This window comes from Thamnophis elegans, chromosome 2, assembly GCF_009769535.1.
Source record: "Thamnophis elegans isolate rThaEle1 chromosome 2, rThaEle1.pri, whole genome shotgun sequence".
Lineage (NCBI taxonomy): Eukaryota > Metazoa > Chordata > Lepidosauria > Squamata > Colubridae > Thamnophis > Thamnophis elegans.
Genome location: NC_045542.1, coordinates 144,051,829 through 144,074,842, shown reverse-complemented (window position 1 = coordinate 144,074,842; position 23,014 = coordinate 144,051,829). Strand labels below are relative to the sequence as shown.

The window sequence follows — 23,014 nt, the reverse complement described above, 5'->3', positions numbered from 1 at the left end:
ATAAAAAAAAAGGAACCTTGTCAATGGGGTCACGATGGGTCGGACATGACTTCGCAACTAACAACAACAACAACATGGTTGTAAGTGGAGGACTTCCTGCACTCAGTCACTATCCCTTTATTCTGCCTATTTACGAGACATAATAATCATTTTAGGATTCACAATTCTTCCACTTAATTTGAACACCTACATCTCTAGTTTACCTTCCTCTAAGTCAAACATCTCCACAGTGCTGACAAAGTGGGGCCGGGAATAGAAGTTATGGGGGCCAGGCTGCTGCAGTCCTCCCAAGCTGAAGAAGCAACCCTCAGCCATGGCACAGCTGGCAAAGGCACGCCGACTGGGCACGCTGGGGTAGCGTGTCCAGCTTCTCACTTCCAGATCGAACGCTTCAAAGGCTGTGACGGGCAGCTTGCCTTGTCTTCCTCCTATGGAAATCAGAGACAACATAACTGCAAATGACTCATGAAGTATAGCAAAGTGTAGCAAAAATGAAGAAATAGACAACAATTTCTACAGGATTCCAAAGCCAGGTGAATACCTTTGATGGCAGAGTCCTAGAGGCAGGCAAATTAAGAGCTTGTGAAAACAAGACAAAAGCTACCTAGCTCAGTTCAGCTGCAAAATGTTTACCTTGATCAAAAACAGAATTAACAGAATAACAGAGTTGGAAGGGACCTTGGAGGTCTTCAAGTCCAACCCCCTGCTCAAGCAGGAGACCCAGACAGGAATCCAGTCTCTTTTTAAAAGCCTCCAGTGCAGTGGTGGGATTCAAACTTTTTTACTACTGGTTCTGTGGGTGTGGCTTGGTGGGCATGGCATGGCTTGGTGGGTGTGGCATGGCTTGGTGGGCGTGGCATGGCATGGCTTGGTGGGCGTGGCATGGCTTGGTGGGCGTGGCTTGGTGGGTGTGGCAGGAGAAGGATACTGTAAAATCTCTATTCCCTCCCCATTCCAGGGGAAGCTTACTGCAAACTCCCCATTCCCTCCCGATCAGTTGAGACTCGGGAGACAGAGAATAGATGGGGGTGGGGCCAGCCAGAGGTGGTATTTATCGGTTCTCTGAACTCCTCAAAATTTCCGCTACCGGTTCTCCAGAACTGGTCAGAACCTGCTGAATACCACCTCTGCTCCAGTGATGAATCACCCACAATTTCCAAAGGCAAGAGGTTAATTGTTCTGTCAGGAAATGTCTCCTTAGTTTTAGGTTGGTTCTCTCTTTGATTAATTTTAGATTTGGTTTGATTAGTTTTAGATAGATTTTTTTTAGATTAGATTAGTTTTAGATTAGATCTGCCAGGCTGCACACCCCACAATTAATGAGGAGGTGAACATTTTCAAAACTGTCATCTGTAATGGAAGTATTTTTCATTCCGTAAAGAACCCCAATGCCTATGAATGTCTCAAGATCAAGCCACAAAGCAGGCGTAAAATGTTATATAGTGATTCCTTGCTGAAAGATAATATGACCCATTAAGCTATTAAAATCAATGACAGCCATGTTAGCTCCTGAAGCAAAGAAACGTTGCAACTAAAATACTTTATTTTTTGGAGTATAAGACACACATTTTTTCCTCAAAAGAGGCTGAAAATCTGGGTGCATCTTATACACTGAATACAGCATTTTTTGCCTCCTGTAACCCTGCCCCTTCACCAAAATGGCCGTGCATAGCCTTTAGGAAGTTTTCAGAGGGCTTCTGGGGGCTGGAGAGGGCAGAAATGAGCAAAAAACAGGCCATTTTTTGCTCGATTTTGGCCCTCCCAGCCCCCAGGAGCACTCTATAAGCCTCCTAAAGGCTATCCATGCCCTTTTTACAAAAAAATGGGCCTGTTTTTCCAAACATGGGCTGTTTTTGCTCATTTTTGGCCCCCACCCTACCCCCCCAGGAGCATTCTACAAGCCTCCTAAAGGCTGTTCATGTACTTTTGGGGGGGGGGGAATGGGCTCGTTTTTGCGAAAAACGGGCAGTTTTTGGGAGGTTTGCAGAGTGCAAAAACTATTTTTTTTAAAAAATGCCTCTTCAAAACCATGGTGCGTCCGGTGCGTCTTATACTCTGAAAAATACAAGTAATACAAAAATATCCACAAGCTTGTGAGATTTCTCCAGAAATCTTTGATCAGGCCTGATGTTCCAAAAAGCAGAGGATAGGAAAGAAGCCAGGGAGTCTAGCTTTTTATTTCCTTTCTTGTTACTTCATGCTTGAAGAATTTTGGAGAATTTGAAAGCTTGCATTCTTCTTTGTGTTTCTTTGGTTCACCTCGATATAGCCTTGAGCTCATTATGGGTGCTGAATTTCTACCTGAGGGTAACAATCTCTGGATCAAGCATTTATAAAATGATATTTGAGCATTTCTTGACATTTTTATAGGTCCTCGACTTAAGACCAGAACTGGGGCCAGAATTTCTGTTGCTGAGTAAGTTGTTAAGTGATTTCATGACCCTTTTTTTGTCACAATTGCTAAGTGAATCACCGCAGTTAAGTGAATCGTGTGGTCATTAAGCAAATCTGGCCTCATTCAACAACTTTCTTTGTGGAAAGCTAGCTGGAAAGGCATTCGCATGAACTTGGGATACTGCAATCATCCTAAAAACATGCCATTTGTCATGGGCCCACATTTGGATCACATGACTGTGGAGAAATGCTGCGACAGTCATAAGTGTGAGCAGCAGTTGTAAGTCATTTTTTTCCAGTGCCAATGTAACTTTGAACAGTCTCTAAACAATCCATTGTAAGCCAAGGACCATCTGTAATTGGGATGTGTCTCCACCTTACCTGTGGCTGGGAAGCTTCTGGGACCAGAGTTTGCGGTTAAGTATAATCCAACTCATCTACAGCCACGCCTTGTTGGCTGAATCCTTACCCATCACGTAGATCTTGTTCGCATGCAAGAAGGTAGAAGCCCCATAGCAAGGTGTTGGCATGGATGGTAAAGATTGCCAATGATCCTTAGCTGGTTCATACATTCGCAGGAGAGCTTGTGGAGACGTGTCTGCACCCATTCCACCTAAAGCATAAACCACTCCATCTAAGAAAAGGAGAAATGGGTCCATGTAAAAGGGACAAGCGATGGGATTTTTTTTTAAAGCATCCTGTAATTCTACCTTACGGTGCCAGGATTTTTTTTTTGCTTTTTGTTAAAATATTCATGACTGGGAGAGACATGGGAACAAGGTCAGCCAATGAATAGGCACAGCAACTAAGTCAGCCAATGGGAGCTTAAACAGATCCGAGTCTGTGCAGAGAATTGAAACAGAAACTGAAGCAGTCTGCTGCTCTGAGAAGTAAAGAGAGCAGTCTTCCTGGGCTTGTCTGCTGAAATGAAACTAACTAATTGTGTTTGCCTGTAACTCTCCTGCCTTGTGTTTACTTGGAAGAACCACCCGTTGGCATTGTACATTTATTCATCTAGTCTTATGTATATAAAAAAGTTAATGAATCCAGATGAACCAGTTATCTGTGTGTGCTTTCTGGATTTGATTTTTCTGCAACAAACTCTGACATGTTTATTGTTTTATGGGTTTGGGTTTTGTAACACTATTGTGAGAATCAAGACACTTAAGATTGATATCCCTATTATCCTTCCAATCAATCAATCAACAATCAACCAACCAACCAATCAACCAACCCAACCAATCTTGCTTTCCCTCTAGCTTCAACCCTCCTCATATTAAGGAGAATACTTGGCAGAGGTTTTCTTACCCGCTGATAAAGTTTGTGTCAAACCTGAAGTGAACCTGGCTGAGGCCATCTTGGAGGCTTCACGGTTGCCACAAGGAAGAAGAAGGGATTTTGAGGGGAGGGTGGAATAGCTAGCAGGGGGTTTGTAGTCAAAACAAGAAAGTTTTCTTCTGGGAACCAAGGACATTCCAACAGGGGGCAGGGGAGAGGAGGAGCAGAGTAACCAAGCAACTGGCCAGCACCTCGATTGGACAATGCGACTGATGACTTGGGAGAAGAGGGATGTTTACTTTTTAATTAGGTGAAAACCACAGGAATCTTCAGAGTCGGTTTTCACCAGTTGAGCCAATGTGAAGAATCCAATAAATAATTCCTTGAGGAATATATCTGCCTTGGAGTTCTGCTTTCTTTGGGTGCATTAGTTGGAACACTGACAGTGTCCTTGGATAGAAGAATAAAACCAATCCATTTATTCCCATATTTAACATGTCTTAACGTCAACTTCCAATATTTTCCCTGTGGCGGGACAGATTGCCAGTAAACGTTGAATCGTAAGAGTTTTCCGCCAGCTCAAAGACTGGGGGGTGAAGCAGTTTAACTCAGCCATGAGGTAGAATTCTAAATAATCTAAACCGGTGTTTAGCTTTAAGATATGAGGATTTCAGCTCCCAGAATCCCCCAGCCAGCCATGCTGATCCAAAGACATACAGGTAATCCTCGACTTACGACCACAATTGGGGCCAGAATTTCTGTTGCTAAGCAAGGCTGTCGTTAAATGAGCCACAGCCAATTTTATGACTTTTTTTTTTGCCCCCTTTTGTTAGTGAATCATTGCGGTTAAGTGAACTGTGCAGTCATTAAGCAAATTCGGCTTCGCCCTTTGACTTTGCTTGTCAGAGGCTGGCTGGGAAGATTGCCAATGGCATTTGAAACACTATGTCACTGTAAGTCACACCATAGCTGCACTATATTCTGCGTGGGTCAGACCCCACGAAATAATAATCTTAATTTCACACAACTTGACGATCTTAAAGAATAAGCGGAAAAGATTCTTGTGGAATGTTGTGAAAAGTTCTCTCTTGGTTATGGCAATTAAATATGGATGTTGGCTGAGGAATTCTGAGAATTCGAGTCAGACATCTTAAAGCTGACAAGATTGAGAAACCTTGATCTACTACGCAAAAATCTAAACAATTTGAAACCAAGGTATTTAAAGTAGTGGCTATTTTTGTACTAGCTCGCCTTTGCTGCTGGAGCTTTTAGAGCAGGGGTGTCAAACTTAATTTCATTGGATGGATGTAGCCAGGGTGGGCGTGGCCTGCTTAATGTCACTCATGTCAGGGGTACCTGTGGTGGCCCGAATACTCTGCCAGTGAAAACGGTCCATTTTTGCCTGCAACGATCTCCTGCAACCCTCTGCCAGCAAAAATGGAGCTCAGGTGGGCCGTGTGCAACCCTCCTGAGCTCCGATTTCACTAGCAGAGGCACTGCGGGCTGGTTCTTTGCCGTTTCCAAGGCAGCCCTACCCCGCCCGCGAGACTTGAATTTGATACCCCTGATCTGTCTTGCACTCTCACAAACAGATAAAGAAAGTTAAGGGGCAACATGACATCGTAGCTTTCAGAAGCATTGTCCTTGCTAAGAAAAAGGAACTTAGGTAAAAATGACTGACAAGCTGGCACATCAAATCCATTAAATAACTATAGCAGTGGCGGGTTCCAGATCCCGCTGCAACCAATATGGTTGCAATAGGGCCCAGCGTCCTCCACATGAACACGTGCAGCGCGCGTGCGTCGTACTTTCTAACGATGCCTCTGCAAGTCTCCGTGATGCTCCAGCTGCTCAGTAGAGCGTCGCACAGGGGCTGTACGTGCCATGCGCATGCACGGAAGCGCCAAAGGCTTTAATGAATAGGTAAGGAGTTCAGGCGGGTGGTTGGGCCTTCTGGAGTACCATACTGGAACGATAGCTGGTGCTCTGGGCAGGCTTCGGTACGCCCATACCAAGGCATACCGCATGCAACCTACCACTGAACTATAGCTAATATAGTGGGATCCAGCCTTTTGTTTTTATTCTTTTATTTTACACTTACTGAAGTTCTTATGGGAAGTAGTTCTTTGCAAAGGACACGATGCACATTAAAAAAGACAACAAATGAATAAAGTGAACAGAATAATAATTAGTGATACACAAAGATTCAAGAGTCTTTTAGGCTTAATGCAAGTTATGGCCTCACAGAAATTATTGAAGAAACTCAAAGCAGAGGAAGTCACAAGAGATGCTATCCCTTTACAACTATCAGCAAATGCTACAACAGAAAGGTTTACATAATCACTTCTTATCATGTTTATAGGCTGGTACTACAGCATGCCATCCTCCCTCTGATTCTTCCATTGTAGGCCTCAAAATTTAGCTTAATTATCCTGGTGCCTTCCTGCTCAACTGGATCAATGCTCATATAGCCACCGTTGGCCATGGAGTTGAAAATCTGCATGTGATCGATCAAAACGACTGGTGAATTGTCGAATTCAAATAGAAATGAAATTCTAATTCTTTTGGGAATTACGTGGCGGAGGGATTAAAATCTTTATATGTAGAATTGCAGGTGCTACCCTGTTTCCCTGAAAATAAGACCTCCCCAGATAATAAGCCCAATCGGGCTTTTGAACGCATGCACTAAAACAAGCCCTCCCCGGAAAATAAGCCCTCCCCAAAAATATTTAAGCGCATGCGCAGCCGGTCCCCGCCATGTCCTCGGGTTGTTAGTTGTGCAAAAACACAAGGTGAGGAGGCAAGGCCGGAGTGGAGGAAAGGGAGGGGGGAACATGTCCCACGCACCCCACACGCCCTTACCTAACAGTCGTTCCCTCAACCCTAGCCACCGTGCCCCTTCTGTCATGCTAATGGGCGCTGCAAAAAGAGTGACAGGCTCAGCGATATGCCTCACAGCTGCAGCAGCGCAACACAGCAGCAGCAGCCATGAGGTGACCACGCTCGCTGCCCCCTGTACCTCAAAAATAATAAGACCTCCCTGAGAATAAGCCCAAGCGCTTATTTCGGGGGTCAAAAGAAAATAAGACCCTGTCTTATTTTCAGGGAAACACAGTAGACTATGGATCATCAGAATGAACCCCTTCAGATGTTTCTCTCGCATTCAAAGGACAGTTTCTATTAATAAATAACTAGTAGAAAAACTTGAGATCTCTCCTGTGCATGAATTAGAATACTAATTGCTAGAATTAAATATTACCTTCTTGTTCTCACTGGCTTGGATGCCTGCATAATTAAAAGCCCATGTGGGCCTTTTAATGCACAAGGTGCACAGTTCATTGCAGCAATTTAATGGGGAAGCCAAGAAATATAATCCTTCAGTCATCAGCCCATAGTTTATCTGCTAACAAAATAAAACATGATTCGCTCTTCTTATAGTCTAAACTGCTCTAGGTTAGCAATAATAGCTCTTGCACCTCCTCAATCTAGGTTGCTTTTTATTAAGGCAATTCATATTTTAGAATCCTCAATAGGAAAACTATTTCAAACACCTTGATTTGTCGCTTTGCTTTTTCTGATTCACACCCCCAACGTTAGCCCCAAACTGGAGATGTACTAAAAATATTATTTTTATTACTCAGGAAATACAATGGCTGTGCTCCCTTAAGAGGATAAAACCTGTAGTCCAACACATTTGGAAACAACATGCTGGAGAGATCCCAAAGGTTCTTTCCAAAAGGCAATGGGACTTTCTTGGTTTTGTTTTATTTATTTCTTCAGAAAGAACAATTTTGTTTTCAAGGAAAATAAAACCAAGAAAGTTCAGTTGCCTTTTGGGAAAGCACCTTTGGAACAACCATGACCTCGATGACTGAGAATCTTCATAGACAACAAGCTGTTGAAGACTGCTGTGAGTGCATTTTTCCTCTATTTAGGTTGCATACCTGGATAATAACTGCAGATATATTTAGATTCCAAGTCTATTAATCAGACCCAGCCAGGCTGTCATTAATTATGGGCAAGATCGACTAAAATCAAGAGGGATACAAATTACATGCTGTTGTAGAACATGTTCATCTTCCACTCTTGTAGAACATGATTTGGCTGCGCTAATTCCATAATCTAAATAATTGTGAAAACAATGCTATCCTCTTCCTTTCCTTATCAACAATCAATCTTCCAAAATGATCTGATGAGTCAGAATCTGAAAACAACATCCTCCAGATCTTTGGGACTCCAATTCCCACCAGTCCTAGCTAAATGTCAGAACTGATAGCAGAAGTAGCCCAATTTAACTGAAAGTGGCCAGGTTGATGTACAGAAGTAGTATCTTAACCAACGATTTGAGGTTGATTTGGTTCCAGCAATAAATCTGGGAAAATCAATAGGCAACTAAATTTTATTTTCTTCTTTCTTCTCTCTCTCTCTTTCTTTCTCTCTCCTTCCTTCCACCCTCTCTTTCTTTTTTCTTTCTTTTTCTTTTCTTCTTTCCTTCCTTCCTTTTTCTTTCTTTCCTTCCTTCCTCTTCCTTTCCTTCCTCTTTCTTTCTTTCTTTCTTTCTTTCTTTCTTTCTTTCTTTCTTTCTTTCTTTCTTTCTTTCTTTCTTTCTTTCTTTCCACATTTAGAACCTCCTCCCATCTCCTATACCAGTGGTAATCAACCTGGTCCCTACCACCCACTTGTGGGCGTTCCAGCTTTCATGGTGGGCGTAGGAGTTTTGTCCGATACTGAAGCACTTTCCTTTTTTTAATTTAATTGACTTCCCTACTTCATAAATCACCATTACTGTGGAACCGGGGGGCGGTTAGAAAATTTTACTACTAACAGAAATACTAAAGTGGGCGGTAGGTATAAAAAGGTTGACTACCCCTATCCTATACAGAGGGATTCTTACTTCCTATCAATGGAAGAAACAATTTCTGAAAGAATCCAAGGACCATATTCCTCATAACTAACTGCGCCCTTTTGTTGTTGTTCAGTTGGTAAGTTATGTCCAATTCTTCACGACCTCTTGGAGCACAGCGCACCAGGTTCCCTTGAACTCCACTCTTCCAGTTTGCCTAAATCCATGTTCATGGTGCCGATGCCACTATCTATCCAAACCCTGCTCGTACTCCCTAAAAAATTCTTCCTCAGACTTCTTCTATGATTGACATAATCTGGGCCCAGCAGTCTGTGTTGACGCCTGTCTACAGCCAGAGAAGCTGGCAGCAGATTCGGACAGTGAGGAGGTTGGGGAGGAACATGGGCCAGTCCTGGAGTCTGGGGAAGGCTCTGATGAGGGCTCTGTGTCGGAGGCAGAGAGGGGGCCAGGGCCGTATGCCAGTTATCAGCTGCCTTTGGAATCAGACATCAGTGAGGCAGACGAACAGCTGTAGCCTGTTCCCTATGTGTGCATGCGCAGAGTTGCCAGACGAAGGGAACGGCTAAAGAACAGGGGTCGACTTGGGAGTAAGGCCACAGGTGGACAATGAATGGGCCCTCCCAGAGGAAATAAAAGAGGAGCGAAAGGGGAGTGGAGTTTGCAGGAGACAATTAGTTCGCTTAATTGGTTCGTGACTCTCTAAGACTCCTTGCCAAGTTTTGCAGATATTGGCCTGGCAGCTCTCCAAGCCAGATAAGTTCTGTGATTGTAAATCCTCACTTGAAAGATTTTGCTGGATGTGAATGAGCAGAATTCACAGTAAATTAATAAAAGGGTTTTTTGTCGGGACAAGGTGTGTGTTTCATGCTCTTGGGAAACCTGGGTCAGAACAGTCTCTCTTTCCAGAAGACAACCTGTTGAGGAAGGCTTGCTTTGTTCCAGCATGGCATCCTACCTTACTCTACTCACAATTGCTTTAAGACCCAAGCTAGCTGTACTCTGATAGACCCTAGCAACTGCCTCACGTGGGTACCTGCTCCTTCTAACAAATATAACACATGAACAACACTGGGATATCAGGCTATCACAACTAATTATATTCGCCACGTAGTATCCCTGGAGACACCATGGCAACCCAACCATGCTGCCAAATTCTGCTTCCAGCACATCCTCCCTGCCACTCTACCCATAGTAATGGAAGGTGGGAATACAAGAGAAGGTTTCTACTCCCAATCTGAGAGGACGGACACACAATTATTAGCTAACCAGGATTTCTTGCAGATCTTAATTGATTTGCATCTGTTGTTAACCTCCTTTTCATTAAGTCAGGTTGCCAAATATGACATCAAGAAGATACAACAGGCTTCCTTGTCTGAGCAATCACCTCTAACTCCAGGTCCGGATGGAAACCTACAATTGTGATTTCTGACAATGGCTCACAAGCGCCTTTTTGTTCCACCAAGAGAGCAGAGGCACGCCGAGAAAAGCAGAATCCCTCAGGCACCGGCTGGGGGGGAAAAAATCCCTATTTCTTGGCGAGATTAAAAAAACAGATAATGATAGAGAGGCATAAGCAGCCAATCTTATTTTAGAGAGTTATGACAGAGATGTTTAAAAAGATAAAACGTCCCGAGAGAAATCACTGCAGCCAATTTCTGGAACCGATATGCGGTAATTAAATCCTGTGTAATTAAATCAAACAGATGAAATGAATCAGTTATATAACCGCTCCTTTGAACCAGCCATTCAGGCAGCTTCATTCTTTTCCTGGCTCAAGGCATGACAAAGGGGGTATTGATACACACGAGCAGGGTGTAATATTAAAAAAATTATTGAATGGGGTGAAGAAAATTAATGATTCTGACCAACTAGGACTGACACAAATCAGATGCAGAGAACTGGCTTGGCAGGAAGATTTGTTTACTTACTTATTTGCTTGTTTGTATTGAAGATTTATTTATTTATTTATCTTGGGAGAGGACCAACTTGGCAGGAAGATTGATTGATTGATTGATTTAATATTTCTGCCCATCCCAACAGCAGTGACCCTCCCAGGGTGATGCACAGAGAATTAAAAAAATTATGCAACCAAGAAAACTAGGTATCAATACACACACACACACACACACACATAATGACTCTGTGTGTGCGTGCGCGTGTGTTTGCGTGTGTTCCAGCATAACTCTGGAACGCCTTGAGCAATTGCAACCAAACTTGGTACACAGATGACACAGATTACTCTTTGGAAACAAATACTGTGTGTGTTCTGTAAACATACAGCCTGTTGTGCCTTAAAATGGTTTCTACTGTACTGCTGTAAAATGGTTTCTACTGTACAGCACAGTGGAGATGCCATGGTAATGGCTTCGCAGTACTCCACAATGGGACTCCCTTTGGTAAGGGAAAAAATCCAACATTAGAAATTACGTTTGGTCCAGACATTTCCCCCCTATAAATAAATACTCAGACAACGCCGGGTTGTCAGCTAGTAGCATATCATATGCATTGGACCTGAACAATCCAGTATCAATATGTAAAGAACAATAAGAGAAATACATCAACGGGGCTGATCTAATCTCCTGGTCCCAATGCCAGGATAAACATCCAGCTCTATAACACCAACAGGAGGATCAGGGCTTCTCCAGTTTTTTTTTGGGGGGGGGGGATACTTTTTTATGGGGCAGATGCAGCCATTCAGAAGTCACAGATCCTTGGTCCCATGAGAAAACATTTTCTACCCTGAGGTAGAAGAGACCCAGAGGATGCCAACCCTGATTACTAAGCAGAAACAGCCGGTTGGTTTTACAAGTATATTGGTTTTTTATGTCAATAGAGCAGGATGGGCATGTTGCAGATTCTGTCAGCCAAAGAGTGTCAGCTGGCAGGGACCAGAAGATGAGATTTTTCTGCCGTGACCCCTGCTCTATAGAATATTCTCCCTTTGGAGAGCAGAACAGCTCCAGTCCTGTCAGCCTTTCATAGGGTCCTAAACAATTGGCTATGTTCCTTAACACTGAATGTGTTAAGAGCCCTGTTTCCTGGCTGTATTGCTAACTGGCCAAGTATCTTGCATTGATGCTTATATTTTTTTTACTGTTTTAAAATGTTTTTAGTATTTTTAATTGTATATTTTTGAATTGTAAGCCACACAGAGTCATTAATTGAGATGGGAAGTTATAGAAATTGAATGAATGAATGAATGAATGAACGAACGAACAAACAAACGAATCAATCAACAATCAATCAATCAATCAATCAATCAATCAATCAATCAATCAATGTAGGGTTTTTTGTGATAACCAGCATCTTGAATTGCAGCTGGAAGCCCATTGGAAGCAAAGGCTGTGAATTAACGTATTCAAAGTTGCTTTGAGAGATAGGCTAAAATCAACTTAGGAAAACTTAGTTCCCCCTGTCAAAGAAACAAAAACTGATTTCATGATGAATATTTATTTATTTATTTATTTATTTATTTATTTATTTATTTATTTATTTATTTGTCTTGTATGCCGCCCACTCCTGGAGGACTCCGGGCGGCTCACAAAAGACAAGGGAAAGGGAGAAAACGAGACAAAGACAACATATTAAAAACAAAACCAACATTCACAATTTCCGTGGAGGTAAGTGCTTCTCAGCCCCCACCAGCCTGCTGGAACAGCCAGGACTTGGTGGCTTTGCGGAAGGCCGGGAGGGTAGTAAGGGTCCGGATCTCAACATATTGACTCTTTGTTGTGTCTTTTTTTCCTTTTCCACACTATTTACGGAAAACAAGCTTGGAACAAAGCTAACAGCTGAAAATCATTCTGCAGTGATAGTTGTAAACAGATTTAGCCACAGTCTGGTTATTGAACTACCTCATTGTGTGTCTCTTAACAATACAACTGCACCAAAAAGAGGAAAATAGCTGTGATATGAGAGACCATTCAGCTTGACTAGCTTTTCCAAAGATAGTGCTATATAGAAATATTGTACCATCATCCACATCATTCTCTACTAAAAAGATAAAGGTCTCCCTATCAGCCGTGTCCAACTCTAGAGCACGACGCCCATCTCTGTTTCTTGGCTGAGGGAGCCAAAGCTGTCCGAAGACAATTTCCATGGGTCATATGCCAAAGGCACAAGGAATACTGTTACCTTCCCGCCAAAGTGGTACCTATTTTATCTACTCACATATGCATGTTTTCGAACTGTTAGGTGGGCAGGAGCTGAGGAAAGTAATAGTAGCTCATTCCATTGTGCAGAGTTTGGATCTTGAAGCTGGGCTGTCAGTTTTCCAGCTATCAAACTCAGTGTCTTTAACCACTGGGCCATTGTGCCCCTCTACTATAAAGAGAATCATGTTTGAATAATTATTTTTTAAATAATGTTTTTATTTAATAATAATAATGAGCACAGAGAGGAACCTGCCCAACTGTATATCGAGGGAGGCTGTATAGAGAGGGTTTCTTCTTTTAAATTCTTATTTAATAATGCTTATTAAATAGTGCTTATCAGTCAAGATCTCACGTGGAAAAACAATATGTCCCTGGTGATTGGAAAGGCCCAACAGAGACTTCATTTCCTTAGAGTCCTGCGGAAAAAATCAGGTGGAACAACGGCTGATGACCTCTTTCTATCGGTCCACAATAGAAAATGTCCTCACATACTGCATTATAGTACGGTACGCTGGTTTAACTGCTGTGGGGAGGAAGGCACTACAGAGAGTGATCAATTTGGCACAAGAAACCATTAACCCCACTGGATGACATTGCCAGATCTCTCTGCATTAGCAGAGTAAGGAAGATGCTCAGAGATGATTCACACCCTGGTCAGTGTCTCTTCACACTTCTACCATCGGGCAGAAGACATCAAAGCATAGCCAGCTGAACAAATAGGTTTAAAAATAGTTTCTATCCTTGGGCTGTCAGACTCTTAAACACAACCACAATGACTCCACGGACATGCGGAAATTTATGATTAGTTTTTCTTTTTCTTTCTTTTTCCTAATTACTTGCATAGGGATTATTCTTTATACTATTTATGTTGTTTGTATTTTTTGTCATGGATTGTAACAGTGAGGCTACAACCAATTTCATTGTATGCATGATGTACAATGACAATAAAGGCTATACTATACTATACTATACTATACTATACTATACTATACTATACTATACTATACTATACTATACTATACTATACTATACTATACTATACTATACTGTTGTGGCCTGGCAGGAGCCGTTGGAGCTGCCGCCAGACTCCGACAGTGAGGAGTCGTATGAGTCGGCCCTGGAGGAGGTGGAGGACCCTGGACAGGGTGCCGACTCCGAGCAGGGCGAGGAGAGACTGGTTGGCCACCAGGTGGCGGTGGAGCCTTGGATCAGAGGGATTCTTCAGGAAAACACTTGTGAGTTGTTTCAGGATGCACGCCGTCGAAGAGCTACTCTGCAGAAGGAACAACTGCGTAATTGTAGGAGATGATTGCGCTTAGCTGATGCGGATTAAGATCCTCTCCTGATTATAAAAGAGACTGTTTGTGCCACGCCCTGTTTGCAAGAGTCAACGTTCACGATTTAGAGAAATCAACTTGGCAAGTTGGATTGCTGCCAGAGTTTGTTTTGCATTTGCTGCCTAGGTTTGCTGCCAGAGTGCTTATCTCTTTATTTATTTTGGGCTTGCAGCCAACGAGAGTCTGGACTGAGTAAAAGTATTCTTATTTACATTTGTTTTTGGCTTTCATTCCTGGACAGAGAAGGGGGGTCAGAACACTATACTATGTTGTCTTAAGCCAATGGACATTAAACTTCTACAAACCAGGAGAACACCATGTCTGAGAAAGCTTGTTTGGGTTAAAGATCAGTCTACTCCCATATTTCTTAAAGTCTGGAACTGGATGGAAGCAGAAGCAGAGAGTTCTGTCTTCTAACCGTGACACCCAGCCAGATGTGTGGACTTAAATCAAGGCTGCCATTTTGGGGCTCCGTATCTCTTTGCTGCCCTCTAGTGATAATTGAATTTCCAGAGAGCCTCCAAAGCACAACACAGCTCTTTTCATCTCCCCTCTTCAAATCTACTAAAGAGGAAGACTGTGGGGAGGGGACGTAATATCAGTGCCACCCTTTTGAGGCCTCTGAGAGGAAATGCAGCTGCTACTTCTCATCTCTCATTCTTCATCAACAGGCTTCAAAGAAGGGACTGTGAACTTGTGCTGAGAAAAACAAAAGGCACTGAATGATTTTAGAGGTGGAAGAATCCCACCTCCACTAAATACTCAGTGACTACCAAACCATAATTTCCTGATATATATATTTTTTTGTAATTACTCTTATCTGACTCATCCATATATCCTAAAGCAGTATATCTGGCTTTTAACCTCCTACAACATTATTACTGCTAACTAGGGTATACAAAACCTTTGCCAGACCAATTCTTGAACACAGCTCGTCTGCCTGGAATCCACACTGTTTATCGGACATTAGTACAATTGAGCAGGCTCAGAAGTGTTTCACGAGAAAAGTACACCACTCCTCTGCTCACAACAGAATCCCTTGCGCCACTAGGCTTGAAATTTTGGACTTGGACAACCTGGAACTACGCCGCCTACAGTCCGACATAAGCTTAGTACACACAATTGTCAGTTACAACGTCCTACTTGTCAACGACTACTTCAGCTTCAACCTCAATAAACAATAGATACAAACGCAAGGTAAATCGCTCCAAACTTGATTGCAGAAAATATGATTTCAGCAACAGAGTGGTCAATGCCTGGAATGCTCTACCTGACTCCGTTGTTACATCCTCTAACCCACACAGCGTCAACCTTAAACTGTCTACCATGGACCTCATCCCATTCCTAAGAGGTCCGTAAAGGGGGCGTACATAAACGTGCCTACTGTCCCTTTCCTACTGTCCCCATTTATTTCTACTCATTTCCTTTGTTCATGCCCATGTTTACACTTATACATGTTATCTTGTACATGTTTGACAAACTAAATAAATAAATTAAATTAACTTACAGCTGCCAAAAAACAACAACACCCAATGCAGTCTTTCAAGAAGAGTCTGGATAGCTGTTTGTCTGAAATATTATAGGATCCCCTACTCAAGCAGGGGGGTTGGATTAGATGACCTCCCAAGGTCCCTTCCAACTCTGTTAGTCCTAGGCTGCATAAACAGAGGGATAGAATCAATATCACATGAAGTGTTACTACCATTTTATAATGCCTTGGTAAGGCCACACTTGGAATGCTGCATCCAGTTTTGGTCTCCACAATATAAAAAAGATGTTGAGACTTTAGAAAGAGTGCAGAGAAGAGCAATGAAGATGATTAGGAGACCAGAAGCTAAAACATGAAGAACGGTTGCAGGATTGGGTATGTCTAGTTTAATGAAAAGAAGGACTAGGGGTGACATGATTAACAGTCTTCCAGTATCTAAAGGGCTGCCACAAGGAAGAGGGAGTCGAACAGAGGTGGTATTCAGCAGGTTCTGACCAGTTCTGGAGAACCGGTAGTGGAAAATTTTGAGTAGTTTGGAGAACCGATAAATACCACCTCTGACTGGCCCTGCCTCCATCTATTCTCTGCCTCCCAAGTCCCAGCTGATCAGGAGGAAATAGTGATTTTGTAGTATCCTTCCTCTGCCATGCCCACCAAGCCACGCCCACAGAACTGGTAGTAAAAAATATTGAATCCCACCACTGGGCTCAATCTATCCTTTGAAGCATTGAAAGCAGAACAAGAAGCAATGGATGGAAACTAATCAAGGAGAACCAACCTAGAAAAAAGGAGAAATGTTCTGACAGTTAGACCAATGAACCAGTGGAACTGCTTGCCTTCGGAAGTTGTGGATCCTCCATTACTGAAGACTTTAAAGAAGAGATTTGAATAACCTTTTGTCAAGAATGGCATATAGTTTCCTCCCTGAGCAGGGGGTTTGACTAGAACCGTGGTGGCGACCTATGGCACCCGTACCATAGGTGATACGCAGAGCCCTCTCTGTGGGCATGCGTGCCATCGCCAGCTGCTCTTCTGGTTTCCAGCGCTCACATGCATGCCAGTCAGCTGGTCTTCATGGCTGCCGGAGCACCAGAAAACAGCCTAAAAACGGCTTGAAAATGGCCTGAAAAACCGACTAAAAACAGCCCAAAACTAGGCATGTGCATGATGGCCAGCTGATCTTCATAGGTGTCGCAGCGCCAGAAAGGCGCCCCTCCAAGAGCGGCCTGAAAATGGCCCCAAAACAGCCAAAAACCAGGCATGTGCACGCTGACCAGCTGGTCTTCCGGTTTCTGGCACTCCAGCGTGTGCTCACCAGTGATGGGTTTCAAGATTTTTTAGAACCTCTTCTGTAGGTGTGGCCTGTTTTGTGGGAGTGGCTTGCCAGCCATGTGACTGGCTGGGAGTGGCTTGCCAGCCATGTGACTAGGTGGGCATGGCCAACTTGTAAAATGTGGTGAAACTCACTTAACAACGCTCTTGCTTAGCAACCAAAATGTTGGCTTAGAAACTCTGATATTGGTGTGCAAGTCTTAAAGCTGTCGAGTTACAAGACCCTTGCACCTCTATCCCTTTAGAAAAAAAAACCCCAGGGGTGTTCAAACTTGACAGCTTTAAGACTTGTGGACTTCAACTCCCAGAATTCCTCCTCCAGTCATGTTGGCTCAGGAACATTAAAGTGTGCAAGTCTTAAAGCTGTCAACTCCCAGAATTCCTCCTCTCGCTCTTCATCTTGGTGATGTGCGGACGGGCGGGGAGAGGGAGCTGGAACCGTTTCTAAACGGCACTGTAGATTTGTGGAACCTCTTCTATAGAAGAGGTTAGAACTGGCAGGAACACACCCCTGGTACACATACACGCACATACACATCGTTCTGGTTTGGGCACGGTGCTAAAAAGGTTCACTATCACTGGACTAGAAGATCTCTGAGCTCTCTTCCAATTCTGTTAACCTTCCAGTGACTGATCCGGAATCATCAAATAAGTGTCCCGGCTAGTAGAAATTTGAAAGCTGGTCTCTTCCACCATAGTCCACCATCCTAAATGCTACATACTGATTCCTCATTATTTATTCATTATTGGCTTGCCTCTGATTGTAAAAGTTAATTGGTTATTCTTTTCCCTGTTCTTGAAGGACTCAAATCAGTTTTTGAAACCTACTGCTCTCCATTAGAACTCTCAAAAATTCTACTTCTCGGGGTACCAGATCAGAGAAGGCTGGTTTAAGCTTTTTAAAAGATGGCATGTTTTTGTTGTTTTTAATGTCACACGTAGTGTGCACATCATTGGCACACGGCTCAGCTGGCACGGCTGTAGATGGAAGAATAAAGGCATTCAGTTAAGACCACTTCAGACTATTTTGATCCTTGCACAACAAAGTGGAAAAAAGGATGGAAATGGCTACTTCTGCCAGATAACATTGCCCAAAGCAAGCGACAAAGAAATGCTATTGGTCCACAAATCCTTATTTTGGTACATTTTCCCACTTGTACAATAACATATTGTTGGGTACTTGTGATAATTAAAAGGAGATTCTAATTATAAACTTTACACTTCATTTAGAGTCATACAAATATTTCTAGCTCTTTGGAATGCAGAGAGGAACCTGAAAAACCTCTTAACAATTAACAGAATTGGAAGGGACCTTGGAGGTCTTCTAGTCCATCTCCCTGCTTTTTTCCTATTAAAAACCCATGTCCTTCCAGGACTGGAGGCTTTCTTCAAAATAATTTTAAGAACTTTCGTTCATTCATGAAGAAATTCTACAGTTCCAGCAGTTATAATACTAACAGACACAACATTAAATCTGAGATTAAGCTAAATTCATCAGCTAATAGGGAATGGGCGAGAATTTCCAAAAAAATTGCAACATTCTGTTAGAAGGCAAACTTTCTGAGTGGGTTAAAAATAATATATTAGATGAGAAAGCCCCCTACACGTTCAATCTGATTGCTATCCAACTGACGTAGAAAAACACTGAAAACAATTTTGCCCGAAATTAGGGAAAACTCAGTGAGTTTTATAGCTGGTATTTCATATTGAATAAATTCTATCATAAGTGAATTGTGTTTCCCCGAAAATAAGACAAGGTTTTATTTTATTTTGACCCTCGAAATAAGCGCTTGGCCTTATTTTCATGGAGGTCTTATTATTTTTGAGGTACAGGAGGTGGTGAGTGTGGTCACCTCATGGCTGCTGCTGTGTTGCAATATTTTTGGGGAGGCCTTATTTTAGCGCATGCGCTCAAAAGCCTGATTGGGCTTATTATCCGGGGAGGTCTTATTTTCAGGGAAATAGGGTAGAAGAAGGAATGGCAGAACCTGCTGATGGAGTTAAAAGGGTTCCACCACAAAACCGCGGTAGAATAAAGCGCGCTCGATGAAAGCGCGTACGTGACGTCATCACAGCGCGACGAAAACATCGCGCTGTGAGCGGTAAATTTAAAATTAAAGCGAAAACCTTACCCTAACCCCCCCAAACCTAACCCTAAACCTAAACCTAACCCTAACCCTTAACCTAACCCTAACCCTAAACCTAACCCTTAACCTAACGCTAAACCTAACGCTAACCCTTAACCTAACCCTAACCCTAACCCTAAACCTAACCCTAACGCTTAACGTAACCCTAAACCTAACCCTAACCCTTAACCTAACCCTAACCCTAACCCTAAACCTAACCCTTACCTTTATGTGAATCGGCTTGCTTTAATTTAATTTTAATTTTAATTTAATTTATTTTTAATTATTTTCTTCACGCTGATGATGATGTCACGTACGCGCTTTGGTCGGGCGCGCTTTATTCTACCGTGGTTTTGACGGGTCACGGTTAAAAGAGGGTTCAGCCTGGAATACCTATATAGTCATAAATGGACTAAACCCAACTCCACTTGAATTTTGTGGACCTTTTTCTAATTCCAAGCAGGTGCTAATCTGTTAATTGACAATATTCCTGTGTATAAGTTGTTTAGCAATAAATCACTTTAATTAGACCATCATGTGTGGACTTGGTCTTTCAAGCCTAACATTAAACTCAGTATGTTAGAGAAAATAAAAAGAAATAGGTTCGTATTATCATAGGTAGTAGTCCTATAAAGCTGTTCACTTTTGGGGGTGCAGTTTTTATTAAAATAGGACAAAACCCAGTTTGAACCAAATCACAACTAATTTAATTACAATGGATCCTTCGTTGGCCTTACTAAGTTTTTGTTTTGATTTGATAATCGAAAATACATTGAAATGTAAAGAATTGATAGTTTTCTTATTAGGTACATATTCCAACAAGCAGTGGCAATATGTTGGAAAACAAAGCAGAATTTGAAAATGTCTATTATGGTATCAAATGTGCTGGAAAATTGATCCAATGAAAAGTAATATCAAAAAAGACATAGCCATATTATGATAATACAGGAAATTTCTATTTTACCTGGCTTATTAGGCACGAGAAAAGCACAACCATTGTTTAATACCCAGCTCAAGGTTCTCAAATAATGCAATTAAATAAGGTTGTAAACATTTTGTTTCTACGCTATACATACTGCAGAAATGTTCATGGCTAATACATTTAATTTTTTAGAATATTAGCTAGTTGGAAGAAATATATTTGCATTAATATTTACTGAGGCAAAATAAAGTGTTTACTTTTTTAAAACCAAGCCTAAATTGACTAGTTTGATGGAATTAATTATAGATCCCGTTTGAATGCAATATGTTTTGAAACAAACTTGAAAATGTTATATCTGATCATCTTTGCTGAATGCATGAAATTGCACTAAACATTGTTTGAATGTATTAAATTAAATGGATATATTTGATTGCATTACATGAATACATTCTACTGGAAAGGCTGATAACTTAAATTCTTCCTGATCAAATTATCATCTTTATAAACATCACATTTAAGATTGTCTCCAAATGATCTGAAACTTAACAGGAAAAAGAGAAGGAAAGGAATGAAATGGAAAATTGGAAAAAAAATGTGGACCTAAAGGATCGTAGCCAATTTCTGAGAAAACATAGAGTAAAATACAGGTAGTCCTCAATTTACAACAGTTGATTTAATGAATGTTCAAAGTTACAATGGCTTTGAAAAAAGTGACTTAGGACTGTTTTTCACACTTACGACCTGAAGCGTCCCTGAGGTCTTGTGATAAAAATGCAGACACTTAGCAACCGACTCATATTTATGACCCAAGTTGCAGCATCCTGGGGTCATGTGATCCCCTTTTGCGACCTTATGACAAGCAAAGCCAATGGGAAAGCCAGATTCACTTAACAACCGTGTCACTAACTTAATGACTGCAGCGATTCACTTAACAATTGGAGCAAGAAAGGGCTTAAAACGGGGCAAAATCCACTTAACAAATGTCTCATTTTACAAGAGAAATTTTGGGCTCAATTGTGATCGTAAGCTGAGGATTACCTGTTCAGAATTCATAAATGGGAAACAGGGAAGTCTTTAAAATCCCAAATATCTCTCTCTCTGTCTGTCTCTGTCTGTCTGTCTCTCTCTCTCTCTTTTTTACAAATAATGCGCTCTTCTGCAGAAAGCAAGATGAGCTAAGTGCATATTACAGAGGGCCACTTATAAGTCACGTGACACATTTGAGGGATCATCTATAATCACATCTTATTTTTGCAGTTTTTCACTTTCTGCAGCTCCAGAGGGCTCCATATTTTATCACAGCAACAGTGCTGAGAGCAGAGGAATTAAATCTTCTCTCTGGGTGCCATGCATCACCCTTCTCCCCCCCCCCCCCCAAAAAAAATCACCCTTCCCAAAGCTGTGTCTGATTGCGAAAGGAAATCCGGATTCTCGTGTGAGGCGAACAACATTTCTGAGGGAACGATGACACAGCCTTCCCATCCCACTCCTGCAACCAAACTGGGAGCCTCCTATGGCTGCTTTAAACTAAAAACAAAGTGGTGGAGGAAACAGTGGTACAATGTCTCCTGAAAAGGCCTCTTTGTTGCAAATCAGTTCAGTGGTTGCCAAATGCACCTTTGCATTGCTTATTTATAATGACAAATGCGAAAAGACAGAAATTGGGTTTTTAAAGCTTTTTTTTTCTTCCTTTCTTTTTTTCCAGCTTGAAGGCAATGAATTGTTGGAAGAAATGTCCTTCTGGGTTCAGTTCCAAGTGGGGGAAAAGACACTGGATTCATGGAAGTTGCTTGGAAAGAAGGTTTGTTGATGATGGACAGGACCACATGATTTGAGGTCCTGGGGGGGGGGGGGAAGGGAAGGGATGCTGAGAGTGCCCTGGTTTTATGCCCTCTCTGGGCTTTTGAACTTGAGCTTGTATTCTGATTGGTTTCCAGACTCCCATGGGGGCAACTCTGTAGGCTGTCCTGAGTCCCAAGCTTGGTTGAACCTTGCTGGGCAATGATGTCATGAAGAGGGTTTGGGCAATTCCTATTATGGCTCTGCCTGAAGGAGGAAGATCTTTGCTATGTAGAATAGGCTGGCTCAGGCCTTAATGGCCTATTGACAAAGGTGTGTAGGGGCTGAGTTTCTGCCTCCCTTTTAGGGAAAATATTCTGCCCTTTTAAAATTTCCTAAAATATCTCATTTTCCTAGGAGAGGGGTGAGTAACTTCCTACAGAATGTTACACCATGTAAAAGAGATGCTATGCTGGCATCTCGCACACACTATGGCTGAGAATCGTAGTTGCTATTATTAGGTAGTCCTTGACTTACAAAACTTTGTTTAGTGACCGTTTGAAGTTACAGGGGCACTTTAAAAAGTAACTTATGGCAGTTTTTCATGCTTACGACCATTGCATCATCCCCATGGTCATGTGATCAAAATTCAGATGCTTGGCAAATGACTTGTATTTATGACCATTGCAACGTTCAGGGCAGTGGTGAGATTCAAATTTTTTTACTACTGGTTCTGTGGACGTGGCTTGGTGGGCGTGGCTTGGTGGGCATGGCAGGGGAAGGATACTACAAAATCCCCATTTCCTCCCAATCAGTTGGGACTCAGGAGGCAGGGAATAGATGGGGGCGGGGCCAGCCAGAGGTGGTATTTGCCAGTTCTCCAAATACTCAAAATTTCCACTACCGGTTCTCCAGAACTGGTTAGAACCTGCTGAATACCACCTCTGGTTCAGGGGTTATGTGACCTCCCTTTGCGACCTTCTGACAAGCAAAGTCAATAGGGAAGCCAGATTCACTTAACAACCGGGATACTAACTTAACAACTGCAGTGACTCACTGAACAACTGTGGCAAGGAAGATAGTAAAATGGGGCAAAACTCATTTAACAACAGAGATTAGGGGTTCAATTGTGGTCGTAAGTTGAGGACTACCTGTACAAGTTTATTTTATTGGTTTTTCTCACCCCCCTTTTCCTTTTGAGACAGCTGGTACTTAAAACACACACATAGCAATAGCACTTAGACTTATATGCCACTTTGCAGCCCTCTCTAAGCAGTTTACAGAGTCAGCCTATTGCCCCCAACCATCTGGGTCCTCATTTTACTCACCTCAGAAGGAT

General features: G+C 42.2%; 1 protein-coding gene across 2 annotated transcripts in view; it reads right to left on the bottom strand.

Moving 5' to 3' along the window:
* The window catches only part of KLHDC8B (kelch domain containing 8B), a 68,622-nt gene that overhangs the window by 9,181 nt on the left and 36,427 nt on the right, over positions 1-23,014 (bottom strand). For both annotated transcript variants that reach the window (XM_032211809.1, XM_032211808.1), the window contains exons 3-4: positions 2,864-3,028; positions 204-428 (exon numbers count right to left, since the gene is read on the bottom strand). In XM_032211809.1, the coding sequence (XP_032067700.1) occupies positions 204-428; positions 2,864-3,028 (390 nt within the window). The remainder of the gene's footprint in view (positions 1-203; positions 429-2,863; positions 3,029-23,014) is intronic.